The sequence below is a fragment of the Sparus aurata genome, chromosome 11 (assembly GCF_900880675.1).
Source record: "Sparus aurata chromosome 11, fSpaAur1.1, whole genome shotgun sequence".
Lineage (NCBI taxonomy): Eukaryota > Metazoa > Chordata > Actinopteri > Spariformes > Sparidae > Sparus > Sparus aurata.
The window spans coordinates 23,143,720-23,157,700 of record NC_044197.1 but is presented as its reverse complement, the minus strand read 5'-3'; the positions used below and the strand labels follow the sequence as shown (position 1 = coordinate 23,157,700).

At 43.8% G+C, this 13,981-nt stretch overlaps 1 protein-coding gene across 2 annotated transcripts in view; it reads right to left on the bottom strand.

The window, feature by feature from the left end:
• ano8b (anoctamin 8b) overlaps window positions 1–13,251 on the bottom strand; it is a 44,689-nt gene extending 31,438 nt beyond the window's left edge. The window contains exon 1 of one of the 2 annotated variants that reach the window (XM_030432929.1): window positions 12,837–13,251. In XM_030432929.1, the coding sequence (XP_030288789.1) occupies window positions 12,837–12,993 (157 nt within the window). In that variant the 5' untranslated portion in view covers window positions 12,994–13,251. The remainder of the gene's footprint in view (window positions 1–12,836) is intronic. The other variant, XM_030432930.1, reaches the window with a different exon arrangement.
• Between the last annotated feature and the right edge of the window lie 730 nt (window positions 13,252–13,981).

Sequence of the window (13,981 nt, the reverse complement as noted above, 5' to 3'; positions counted from 1 at the left end):
AAAATTTGACAAACAAGATGAATTCAAACTACAAATGAATATAATATATATAATTTTTCAGTCTCCTTCATTTCTAATAATCAGTATCGGCCCTGAAAAAGCAATATCAGTCGACCCCTAACTCAAACTCTGGACGGCTGCTTTGAGACAACACCGTCTGTACATGGGCCGCACGCTCCTCCTGCTGAGCTACCGGGGCGCTCCAATACCTTGACATAAAAAAATTTAAAATTAAGACGGAGTTGCTAACATAATCTTAGGAAATAATTGGATTTGCTTTCTTGCCTTGGTTCAATATGAAGCCTTAGCTCAGCTTAGAGCAACATTACTTTTTTAGCCTACAATAACAGCTTCAGGATCATTTGGATGATCCTGTCTTTAAACAATAGAAGGAAATTAAAGTTTAAGACGTCTGTTTATCATTGAAACCTGTGAAAGTGAGAACTGATATCAAACACAGAGATGGTTCAGTGTTTTTCAGCTGAATAAAAAAAAAAAGCCTTAAAATGTGAAATGATTAAAACATAAAAAAAAATTGAGGGTTAAACTTTAGAGTTTTATTGATTTTTTTCTTTCTTTGGTTTCGCTGATATTCTGAGTTATTTGATGGATGGCACAGGACGGGCAAAAATAAGTGTTGGGTTTCAGCCTATTCCATTTTGGTTATTGATTATGAATCTCTTTGTTAAAATGTATTTAGTTTATAATACCGTGTGCACCTGGAATAAATATCATACATTAATTCATTAACAGCTTTACCTACAGGCGAGGAGAGGGCCAGCTGCACAACAATTCAAATTTAATCACCAAAGTTTTTGTTATTCAGAGCGCGCTGAGGGTCATACGGAGGACCAAACAACTCAGGGGTTCAGAGAAAACAGACTCATACATTTTTAACGAGCTTTAACAGACGGCATTAGTGTCTAATGAAGGCCTGTTACCCTGTTACATCTGACTGACTGTAGCACACTCATATCTAGAAACCATCTATCTTAGTAGAGGTTAATTGAATTATCAGAAGAAATATAGAAATGAGATTGCTTTCATCAAAATTGAGGGGAATCAGTTTGTGCCAAAGTCTCAGGAGGTCATCCATAATTATAATCATTATATTCATTAGATGATCAGCCACTCTAATGTAGTGGGACATTCCAATAGACGTCAGGCCAACTGGGTATTTCTGTGCACAGCAGAAATTATGCTGGGTACTTAGGCAAAGGAAGAAGAAAGGATAATAGAGAAGCAGTGAGTCAGTCAGTCTGATGGCTGTGGACTAACCAGTCTGTATGATGGTACGATATTCTATTCCTGGACAGGAAAGACGGGAGGGAGTCAGATCAATAGCCGGAGAAACTAGTGATTATTGTACATTACTACACCATTCCTCTCACTTCCTGTTCAATGAGAAGCAGAGGAAGACATCTTCAATGACTTAGCCGGCTTTGATTTCTCATGCCTTTCAAAAAGGGAGCATGAGGAAGATCTATGCAGCATTTCATCCTGATTTATTTAGCTCCAGTTTCAACAGAGGAATGGTAGGAAGGTCAGAAACACTATTACAGGTGTGACAAAATGGAAATGAGACATTTTGAAGCACAAGAAGTACTGTAGATGTAGCATGGGAAGTTTAAAACGGTTGTTTCATTCAGAGTGTTTTATTCTGAAGCAGGACTGAGCAACTATTTTTACAGTTTTTATAAAAAAGCATCTTTAAATTTGTAAAGCGCTCACAGTAAAAAAATTTTAAAAAGAGGCAAATTAATTAAATGTGTCTTTGTGAGTGGAGACAGTCAAACTCATAGAGCCTCACACAAACACCAGGCTGATGACTCTAATGCGTCAATAAACACCGACCAGGAGCAAAGTGAGAGAATTCAAATATTTCACTCTCAAATGCAAACACGGCTGTTACAGCAGTGGCAGTGCGGTTTATTTTCCTTGACAGCCAATTTCTTCGGGGGTTTTTAGAAACACGGCACAATCGCAGCCTCCTCACGGCCCTTTTTTTGCGATGGGGAAATGACGGGGGTGAAAGCTGCAGTGAGCAAAACACGGAGCACCAGATTCATGACCCTCTGACCGTCAGGTGTGTGGCCAACGAAAGAGGCATGTTGCTGCAGACTACATGCTCTTCTCTACCTGATGGTGCAGAGTAAACCAAAAAGGCAAGAAGAAAGAAGACAACAGAGGGTTAAAAGCAGAAGAACCACATGAGAAGCAAGCTCAATAAAAGCCTGTACTATACTGTTGTAGGCTGCCATCAGTCAACATTGACGATGTGCAAATATATGAGCTGGAACACGATGTTCCCCCACAGCTGTAGGAAGACGCTCGAATTCTTATTAAAGGTAGCGACCAGGGTCCCACCAGGCTTCTCAGACAAGGAACAAAAGATGCAAAACAAAACTTCACGGACAAGGAGACGAGCGAAAACATCGGCGCTAATTACACACTCCAACCTCCTCGACCCCGCTGACCCTTCAGCCGAAGAGTCGGTACAGACTCATGCTGAGCAGCCGAGCTTTGTTTAAACAGAGCCGCTGCATTTAAAATTCTAGTGGAGATCCCAAAGCTCCCAAAGACACCGACGATGTCAGGCTGAATTGGAAGAAACTGTATCACACATGGGCGCACATGGAAACTGTGCAGCAATAAAAACATGGGAGTCCTGGGTTTCAAAATTTCATTCAGTGCAGACATGAACTGGCTTCAATAAATAGCTGATAGAGAATGTATGTGAGACAGGTACATCAGTGAGGAGTTAGATATTTTTCAAACCTGAAAGCTACTTAAGAAAAGCTGGAAGCTTTAAGGTGCTAATCTGAAGTGTAGCGGACTCCTTTAATCTTTGAGCAACATCACTTCAGCCTGTCCAGCCAACGTGTAATAAATACGTCTTTATTTGTATTATAAAGTGGCCATCCTCTCATAATAACCCCATATCATATGACAACGCCTCCCGCAGCTTAACAGTTCGAGCTCAGTGTTTAGCTCTCCTGCCACACTGTTTTGGTTCACTCTCGCTGCTTAATTTTATTTTTCAGTAACAACAGGCAGCTGTTTTTATTAATAAAAAGCTTTAAAACAGAACTGTAGACTGTCTGTTCAGCGCCAAACAAAACAGTTAGTGACTAGGGGTGGTGAAAAAAATCGATTATTGATTAATCGCGATTATAATATTGACGATTATGATTTGATTATTACATTTCCAAAAATCGATTTAAAAAAAAAAAAAAGTTTTTGAAATTTTTTTTGAAATAGTAATACAAACTGGAGTCCTGCTCTTACTGGCTTCCGCTACATGGTCCACAGTCTGGAGCCAAGATATGTTATTCCATCCCGGAGCTTTTTCACACTTAAATTGATTCCAAATCTTTACAAGGACACAAAGCTTTCCATGCAAGTGTCCCTCAACACTCCTCACAGGGTAGCAATAACCTGTGATACCTGGACATCCAAAACTACAGTCTCAAAAGTGACCATTGTACAGGAGCGGTTCTAGGGGGGGGGGGGGGGGCAACAGGGGCCAGTGCCCCCATAACTCTGAGTCTGGACCCCCCTGTGGCCCCCCCGACAGGGAGTCTGCAATAATACAATGACAGATTTCTTGTAAAGATTTTGTTTTGAAGGGAAAGGCAGAAATAAAGTGTCTCAGCAGTTTACTACCCAATCAAAATTGCTGAAATTGTAAACACTGCTTTGTCTGAATGAGGGATTTATCTTTTTTTCCAGGTTGTATGTGCCCCCTAACAAAAAAGGCGGCCCCAACCTGGCTCCCCTATTAAAACTGGTCTAGAACCGCCACTGCCATTACAGCTCATTATGTCAGCAGTTCATGGAAGCTAATGTCCTATGTACTTCAGGCGAAAGCTATGGATGATAGCCACACAAGCGCAAATATGTGTGAGTTTCATACTTTTAAGCCTTTAAGTCTTGTCACTCGGTGGGCAATCTTAACAATTCCCCTGGGCTGTTATAAAAAGGCCTAAATGAATGTGGAGAGAGCCAAAACTTCACTTTAAATGGTCACTGGAACAGATAGAGCATGTATAGAATTGAAAAAATAGAAATATTTTATCAAAAAGGTAAAATTATTTTGAAAGTTGTTGATACTGTTGATGCAGTTTTCTCATTAATAAACAAATCTGAGCAACAATTTAATTCATAGCAGTCTAAATAATGCAGCTCTGCAACGCCTGATCACCACAAACCACTGTGTTAATTTACACTACCTAAAAATATGCACTTATTATGTGTGTTATAATGTTGTGTTGCTTTTTCACATTTCATATGTTGATGCCTTTTTCTGTGATCTGTATACTTGATTTCATATGATGCTTGGTCTTTGGCTTGACCTGACTTTTTGAAGGTTAACGGCGCCGGCATCACAGAGAGTCCCAAAAAAAAAAAAAGTCACGCGTGCCATGCTGACAGATGTTGCTTCTGGCGAGCGTAAAAGGAACTTCAACATAAACAAGGAGAAAGGATTAAAAAGAAGGGCCAGGAAAAAAGGGAAAATGCTTAATTTCAACAGGAGATTTATTGAGGTGAAATCTCAGGGGAGAACCCTCTGCCAAGCTCTTATCTGTCATCTACAGCTGTGGGCTTTATGCTAATGTGCGAGCAGAAAGTGTTTTTTTTTTTCTTTTTTCCCCCATTACAGTTACACTCTCTAAACACTTCAGTCAGAGATAAAGGACGGAGGCTGATGAGCTCTGATTCTGCACTAAACAGGCTCCACTCCTGCCCCACACCATTACCAAACAAGATTCAGACACAGAGCTACGTGGTATAAAAAGACGAACATTAGCCGAGAGAGAAAAGCAATAGAAGAGTGACTCTTGAGCGGTAAAGTCATCGTGAGTGTGCTGCGGCGTTTTTTACGAGCGTGCATTACTTCCAACGAACTGATTATGCTGCTTTCTACTGAGGTTTAACTTTCGCAGCCTGCCTGATACAGAACGTAATGAGGAAAGGATGATGAGGACCGATTGGGCCTCTCTACCCTCCAAACAAATGTAAAAGTGCTGCAAACAGAAGTCGGAGAGGGAATTTAAAGGGAAACAAGGGTGAGGGATGAATCAGACCTACATTACAGACCGACGGCGCTTTAAAATTCCATTGCTTGTCATTGACTGGCTCCGTGCTTACGCTGACATGGATAATATGTCTTTTGTTATCCATTGTCTAGCTGGAGGAGAAGGAGCTTTTCTCCCCCATGTGTTGTACGTTACACTTTCATAGCCCTTTAGTCTTCTCTGGAGGCTGCAGAGTGGCTAATGTGGAGCAGTTCCCCATGACCGAGGCTAAAAACAGCATTCTTCACGGTGGTCATTGTATCTCTCCTGGCTTTTGCTTAGCAACAACCCCCCCCCCCCCCCACAAAAAGAGCAAGAAATCAAATCCAGGCCCCGTCAGTATAAAGGACAAGGTGACCGTGTGCACTTCACTTCCAGTTTTCCTTCAGGAATGCAATATGAGTTTCACACCGGAGGAGGATGGTTATTGACTCAGCTTTGATCACCGGGAATGAAGGCTAAGCTCTCCGATAAGGTCAGCCTCGTGCGGAGGCAGTAACATGTCGCAGCCGGCCAACACCAGCAGCACGCTCCCGCTCCGTGTGCGTGCAGTGCATTAAGCTCCGGAGTGTGCATGATCATTTTGTGCTTACAGTTTGATAATCTTCATGGACTATAAATGGAAAAGTGTAAATTTCCAGAGAGCATGAATGGGGATTTAGAAGTTGGTGTGCTAGAAGCGAAGAAGCATTATGTTGATATGATTAGACCATTTAAAACTTGAGAATCTAGGGCAAGTGAATCACCACTGGCAAGACAGATGGTTTATCACAACTCGGGGAAAGTGTTTGGTACGTCCTGAAACGCACCCGCAGCTAATGGCTCTGGATATAGTTATCTGCCAGGAGGAGTGTAGAAGAGGGGTAACACACATAAACTTAAGGTTTTCCCACCTTTTTATGAGTTTACATATCTTACTCAGCTGTTTGTTCAGCGAACGTTTACAGTTTACCCACTTTGCTGGTATCTACAGAGCAGAGCAGACCCCTAACTGTATCTGATAGTGCTGGTGGGACAAGAGCTGCAATGATTAGTCTGTTTTTTAGTCTTACAGTTAATCGTTTCAGTCATTTTTCAGGCAAAAATGATCGGGACTAAGGACTAAGGGGGGGGGTTATGTTAGCTGGACAAAAGCAATTCAAAGACGTCAATTTGAGATGAACAATTTTATGTTATTTTATTCTGTATCATGACAAGCCAATAGGCTGATCAATTGAGCTCTAGGTGGGCTGATCTCTACATTTTGAAATATGAGCTGACAGGAATCAGGTGACAAAAAGGCAGCCATTGGCGGGATGGTGCGGCCACACTGATCCCTCAGTGAACGAGTCTAAATTCAATGGAGCGTGCTGCTCTTGGTTTGTTTAAGCATATATTTCAATACAAGAAAAACTTCTTTGAATCTAGTAACGCCTTGGAAATGGCAGCAAATCTGGCAAAAAAGGAAGCAACATCGGCCCTGTGCAACCAACAGACCGTCCTCACTTCAGCACATAACAGCTCGGTGTGGCCACAGCTTTTTCTGTAACCAAGGTCACCAAACTTTATCTGGAAAAAATATACACATTTCTTCCTCCTGACATGACTTGACTGGATATATATATATAATTTCATACTGGATTAGATTTAGAATTAGAATTAAAGGGGACCTTGGTGGAGGTATACACTCTACCGAGTGCCATTCTAGTTTTATTTCTGTTTTGACAGGCCTACCGATGATCCGACACTAAAACTACACTAGAACTCTGAGTATGTTAGGACGGGGATTGCTGGAACACTAAAAACAGCCCGCCGTGACTAAATGACTCCAACTGATTGCACAAAAACAAAATTTTGACATTGACGAAACTTTACTTAATGTGGATCTGTTACACCAAGGCCGATTTATGATCTGCTTAATAAGGTCAGTCTTTGTGTCGATATCAATCCGGCGTATCGGATTGGTTCATCCCTAATCCTCACAGAAAACACGAGGCGATGAATATGAGTTTCTTGCAGCCGAGAGACAAACTTGGGAAGTCTGGATGAGCAGACGCAGCCACACAAACTAACAACGGCAACAAGAAAAATCTATCAAAATGACTGCGGCACAAACTGCTGTGTTTACCACCAGCTGACCATTACCTACTTCACTGTAATGATCTCAATTTAAGGCAAGCTGCTCCCATTAAATATGAAGTGTTATCACAAGTAAAGAGCTGTAAATGTTTAGAGTCGGCCTGATGGTCTGCTTAATTCTACCGTGACATTTCTTCCCCCGTTAACAGCCGTTCTCCCTAAGTGATCCGTCGCGTGCGTTTGACCAATCAGGTAAGGTTAATTAGGCTCTAACATTACTAGCATCAAGGTCACCCCACACAGAGATGACTTTCCTCGATCGCTAATGCAGCTGATGTGCAGCTAAGCACTCTAGAAGAGGGGAGAGGGGCTCGGAGAACAGGAAATGTCTCTCTGTGGAGCCTGCGATGAATAAGAGTGAGACGGGCAAAGAGATGTAGAAAGATAGGCACTGAGTTCGGAGTCATTAAGCACAACACACTGCTGTCATTATATCACACCGCATTACTCTCATCAGCCCCTTCGCTTAGGAAGCTGTGGGAGGGCACCAAACCGATGGCTCAGTTCGTCTGCTGCTGTGAAAGGCGGCCCTTCTTCCTGGAGGTTCAGTGTCATGCTTTTTCTTCTCTGTACGGCCCTGCTGTATTTAAAGCAACCTGTGTGACACTGAACCTTCCCTAAATCTGTCTGAGGCCAAGCTGAGGTATTCTGCTTGCTCAAGAGGCAGTGAGAGAAGAGAAGAGAGCGAAGAGCCCCCGCCAAAGAGTCTATGGACGAGTGCGGATCCCTGCTTAATACATTTTTCTCATGCATTTTGCAGACCGTAAAGTGCATGTATTAACGCCGGGCACCAAGGACGGAGTTAAATAAGTTTACATGGCTGAAAATGGACCCTGCAGATCTCGCCTACTGCCTCAGAGAAGTCGTTTCAGATTTTTCATTTCAGATCAACTTGCTAAATCTGCACACTTCTCTATATTTTATAAAGTGGAAACATATCTTTATAGTGCAGCAGTTTGAATGTAGAAAATAAATTGGTCATGCACCGACTGGCCGACCAGGGATCAAACCGATTTTCAGCATGACCGGCAATGACCGGCGACCAGCCAGTGAGCGTCAGATACGTCCAATTCTGTGCCGATCACATTTACACACATGCCGTCCGCCCCCACTAACAGAAACGCCTGCCAGAACCGAAGGAATGAAACTAAACAGCGATTTACCCGAAATATGTGTGAATGTCTTGACCGCATTTTGCCGTCATTTATAGTCACGCTTTCTAACGCCTCCCTCCTCTCTGCTGCCACTGTTCTCCTGCAGGAGCTGGGCAGAGACAGGGACATTACCCGAGTTGATGACAGTATGTGTTGTGATCTGTTGCTCCCGTTTTCTTTTGGTACATCAATGCAGCTGAGGGATATGAATTGCACATTTACTGTGGGAATAAGGAGCCGTTGGCCGAACCTAGGCGGCAAACTTTATTTTCCGCTTCTCCCACTGATTCTTTCCAAGTTTACCTTTCACAATAAGAGTCCCGGATCTACAAGTATACCCTGTGTAGTGTTTATGAGGGGTAAACGATAAAAATGAACTGACAAGCCGTTAAAATTGCTTTCACCGTGTTATTTCCATTAGTAATTTTAGAGTCAGTGTTTAATCAGGAACATACAATTGAATTCTACATTTGAAAAAAAGTATACAAAAATATTTGTGTATGTTGTTTATCATAGTTCTTAGAAAGAAAGAAAGAAGATTGGAATGGAATAGATTGTTCTGTAGCAGTGTGACAAAAATCTTAATTCCTGCAGATTTTGAAATGGGCAATCAAGACCAAGTGTCCGAAAGTGTGTTATAGAATGCCCCGGCATGTGGCTACAACACATTCATTAGTGAAGTGTTTTGGTCAGAGGGAAACTATTCGGCTGTCATCTACACACGATCTCATTAAACCACGAGTTTCTAAGGCCCTCGACAAAGAACATTCATTTTGAATTGAACCCGAATATCAGAAATTCAAGTAAAAAGTCATTTGTTTTACAACAGAGTGAATTCAAATCGCACAGATTTTCATATCAGAGACACATTTATCGTCTTTTCTCCGAAGTGAGAATGAATCTATCCTAACAAATGTCCTACATCCTAAACCACTGCGCCTGCTGATTGGGCAACCACAAATTACATGACCTGATTTCCATAACACAGAATCTTATCAACAGCGGCCTCAGAGGGAACACAAACTAATTGGTGAGACTTTTATGATGCTTTTTTTTTTTTCCCCTAATGATGGGCGCTTAATTAATCTTTGAAACGCCGGCTTGTGAGTGTTGGAGCTACAAAGGAAGATGGCTGAGAGGATCAAAGTCATCCCAGCCTACTGTGTGGAGGGATTAGGGGAAATGTGGTGGAGGCACGGAGACAATCGAGCATCCGAGCCTCCAGTGAGGAAAATCCGTCCGGGCTGCAACCAAAACCTCAGCCGGGAGAAATCACCCTGACTCTCTGCTGTGCCCGCTGACTGACACTGACACGTGTGAGGGCGGTTATGTGATATCATGGTAATCCCACTGAAGTCCCCAATCCCTCGCTCTCTCTCATGACCCAGGCGAGGAAACGTTCAGGCAAGTAAGGGCTGGAGGTTTCAGGAGCCGTCACTGCTCCTCACATTTCTGCGTTACACATCCTACCTCTGATCCCTTTCAACAATAAAATGAGATGTAGTATTTTACCACCTCTAAGGCAGTAGTCCATCCATTCCCATCCATTCTACCTAAACACTAGACAAACAGGAAGGAGTTGCCACTTGTTTTTGACAGCGATTTAGCACAAAGCAGGTGGTCCTGGTCCTTGGTTTGTCGGCAGGATTACACAAAAACTGCTAAACACTTTTTTTTTCCCACTTTCTTTTACATTTTCGCTGATTTCTCAGGGAACAATGCATGGGGTTCTCTTACTTGTGTACTGTTTCAAGAAAACCAATGTGAATATAAACGATCAACAGTGTTATCTGTCACAACGTGTTCATTCATTCATTCATTCATTCAATCATTCAATTTTGAAGGTGTCCAATCGACTTTTCAGGCACATCGGTCCTCCTACTTGTGTTTCCAAACTTCACATAACCACATTGACTAACAGATCCACACTACGCTAAAAAAAAATTGTGAGTGACCTCCGTGTGCTATCTTCTTGCCATCAGTTTGAGTTTAGCTCGTGGACATCATCATCATGTAAATCATGTTACACCTATGCACGCACGGCATGTATGAATGTGACGAAGTGGCAGATGGAAATAAAACTACTGGAGGAAAAGACAAAGCGTATTTTAAATAACCTGTCAGTTTCGGTGTGTTTTAAAATGAACTCAACTTATTTCTTTTTCTAAAATTCACCTCTGGGATTCCTCCACGTAGCACAGTTTGACAATAGAGGCATAAAGGAAACCAGACACTGTTCATGGTGCAAAAGAAGAAAGTCATAAGCTATTTCAGGCTTCTGTCTAGAGGGGACTTCAAAATAAAGAGGTTGCAAATTAGTAAGTGAATGATGATTTTGATTAAACGGGCAGTAACATTATATTTTGGGCAGATCAGCCACCCCAATAAAGGCTTTTACAAATTTGGTCCTCTAAGAACGCAGTGTGCCTCGAGTTGTCTTGAAATATTCGTTCCGTCTGTCGTGGACATAGAATTCCAAACTGAACTAATACATTCCCCATGTCAAAGAAACCCAAGAAGAAACATTTCAACGGTCATTATTTGAAAACTCTCTCAGACTACAACTGATATAATCCCAGTCCCAAACAGTTTCCTTTGCTGACAGTCAAATAAAAACAATCTCCTGCTTGACAAAAGAGGTCAAATCCTGTCATGTCCAAATGCATGCAGTCACAGAAGACCATTGCCTACATGAAGCTGGCACCAACGTGAACTATCACTGCCAAGTAAAAGCCACTCAGAGGGCAAAGCTCATCCCGGCAGACCCTCAACACTCTAATTCATTCAGATTTTCGACTCCTGCCATCAGGGAGGAGGAACACTTTCCCTGGGAGAGACGAGTCAAACAGAGATCGGACATCACCTGTTGCGTTTTGTTATTGGAAGGTCGCTGGTTCAATTCCCCTTGTCTATACGTCAAAGTGTCCTTGAGCAAGATACTGAATACCAAACTGCTCCTGAAGTGCTGGTCAGCACCTTGCATGGCAGCCACCGCCATCAGTGTATGAATGCATGTATGAATTACTGTAAGTCGCTTTGGACAAAAGTGTCTGCTAAATGATGTCTAATGATGTGTACTGGCTGTGTTGCACCTCAGGGAAGACTCTCGAATACAATCCCATAAAAGTAAACCTGAGATATCAAATCAGAAACTATCTGATCATAGAACAAGCGAACAAGATTAAGAATCTGTCCAGGCGTTTCGATGCCAGCTTTCAGTAAGGTGCTGGACAGCTTTGGACGCTTGCGGCAACACATCTACGAGTTACAAGAGAGCATCGAGTATCGAGGGTCTACACATTTAAGACCACTGGACCTAAAATCTGTGAAATTGTTTACTCTCTGCCTCTACCCTCACAGGAGTAGACCTCCATCCCTTCTCTTCGCTCCCAGCTAATGAAGTGACTGTAAAATTGAACTAATCTCCACTTCGCTGACCCTCAAACCCTCCTGCAGCCCACTCAAGGGCCTGAGGGGGCTCCGCTGGGTGTCACCCTCTCAGCAGGACGACGTCGGGCTGCTTTTTCCAGGGAAGCAGCAACCCGCTCAGGTTACCTCGACCAAGTGTGGAGAGGAGCGCTCATCCGCTCACAGCCCACAGCTCCACTGCATCACTCTGCAGCACACAGCGCACCATCTTTGCAGCCAGCACACAGGAAAACAAGCCTGGCTCAGCGGCAGCTGAGACTCTCTACCCAGCCTAATATTGTGGTGTGTTCCAAAAATAGCCTCACTTGCTATTCACGCTATGATATGGCCTATTCAAATCCACTATCAGTGTCATGGAGAGCTAACAGAAGGCATGTTTGTTCTGCGTACTCTGTCTGAAAACGTTAAATTACACTAACAAATCCAGGCAAATCAGCAAATCATGGGAATCACATTGTGACAGCGGCAGCCTTTATGATCCAAACCTCCTTACAATGACACAAAACAGACATGGGACCTCATACTGGAAACAGACAGCAGCAGTCTGTTGTAGAAGTCTAGCCAGGCTAGTTTAGAAATCCCCGGATGACATCATGAAGTTAACAAACATTTGGTTACCTGGAGGAGAGACGAGCAGACAAAAACAACAAGCAGCCAATCATAGCCCACCAGCAGCCTGCGAGGATGCTGTGGAGGAAACTATAGCAGCGATTACTACAAGCACTGTGGGAACAGGCTCACCCTGACAGGAGGGAGGTGCATTCAGTAAGGTCAAAACCAGACACCGGGATGAGCCCAAATGTAGCCATTTTCCCGAAGAGATGATATAAATGGGCTAATTTATTAAAGTCGCTGCTGTGTGAGCATGCAGGACAGTCAGAGCCTTTATTTACAGGCCCGTGGTCTCATCTACTGGTCATTTTTGGGACGCCTCGTGGAGACAAAAGAACTGTGCCGACGGTGCGGCGCTCGTCTGGCTCCCCAACATCACGTCCACCTGTCCTCTCCTCCTTCCTCACCCGCATCGTCCGAAGCGAAAGAGGCACACTCGACTCACCCAGTACACCGGAGGAGGCTTGCGGCGGCGCAGCGCCCGGCTCCGGCCTCTCCGCGTCCCCCTGCTGCGCTCGGTGTCGGTGCCGGGAACTCTCGGTGCCGTCGCCGGCGGTGGTCGCACCGCTGGCGGCCGCAGCGCCTGTCCCCGCGTCGGGCATGCTCTCTATCAGCGAGGCGCGACGGAAGATGAAGATATTCTCCGGGAAATTGTGCAGCGGTGTCGCATGTCAGGAGGAGGGCAGAGCATGGGTGTAGCGCGGCGGCCGGCGGGGGTCCGAGGGAAAGGGTTAAATGAGTGTGAAAGTGAAGTGAAGGTTGTCGGTGTGGGTGCAGCGGCGGATCATCCTGGTGGTGCTCTGGAGCAGGATGCGCGGCGAGATGGAGAGAGAGCGCTCCTCCGACGACTATAGAGGAGGGACAAAGAGAGGGAGGGCGGGGGGAAGGGGGGGGCTGGGTGACACACAAACATGCACACACTGACACACACACACACACACACACACACCTTACAACAACTCACAAGCATGATGACTGTGAGTAAGGTCTCAGTTTATCCAAGCAAGGAAATCCTCCATCAAAATCTGTCAACTCAGGAAACTGTTACAAACTCACTGTAAGAGTTTAAAACACTATAAACACATTTTACAACGAGCAAACAGTCTGAGTTTGATTCTTTATGTTTACGTGCTTGCTGTCCACTCAGAGAAATGAATTTTCCATCGCCCCACAGTAACCTCTGCCAGCAGCTAGCCTTCAAATTGGTGCCAGAAATAGAATCCGCTTGGCTATTTTAAGGCTAAACCCAGACAAACAAATGCCTGGCCTACTACTATCACTACTGCTGACATGATCAACAAAATGCAGTCATATTGTCAGGTCTTTCTGAGATCTCTGTACCCACCTTTGATTTAAAAAACAAAAGTACTGTCAGCAGCGGGTCCGTCAGGCTGCAGTTGCTCTCTGCAGTCCAGCAGGTAGACGCGCTATTGCCCCTCTGTGAATGTATCCTGGAAGATTCAATAGACTATGACTTATTCATTAATGCAAAAATATCCTCATAGATTAAATTTTTAGTGACACTCGGGTCCGGGGACAAGTAACTGCTCTTCAGTTCTCTGGACACTCTATAAAACACACTGTGTGTGC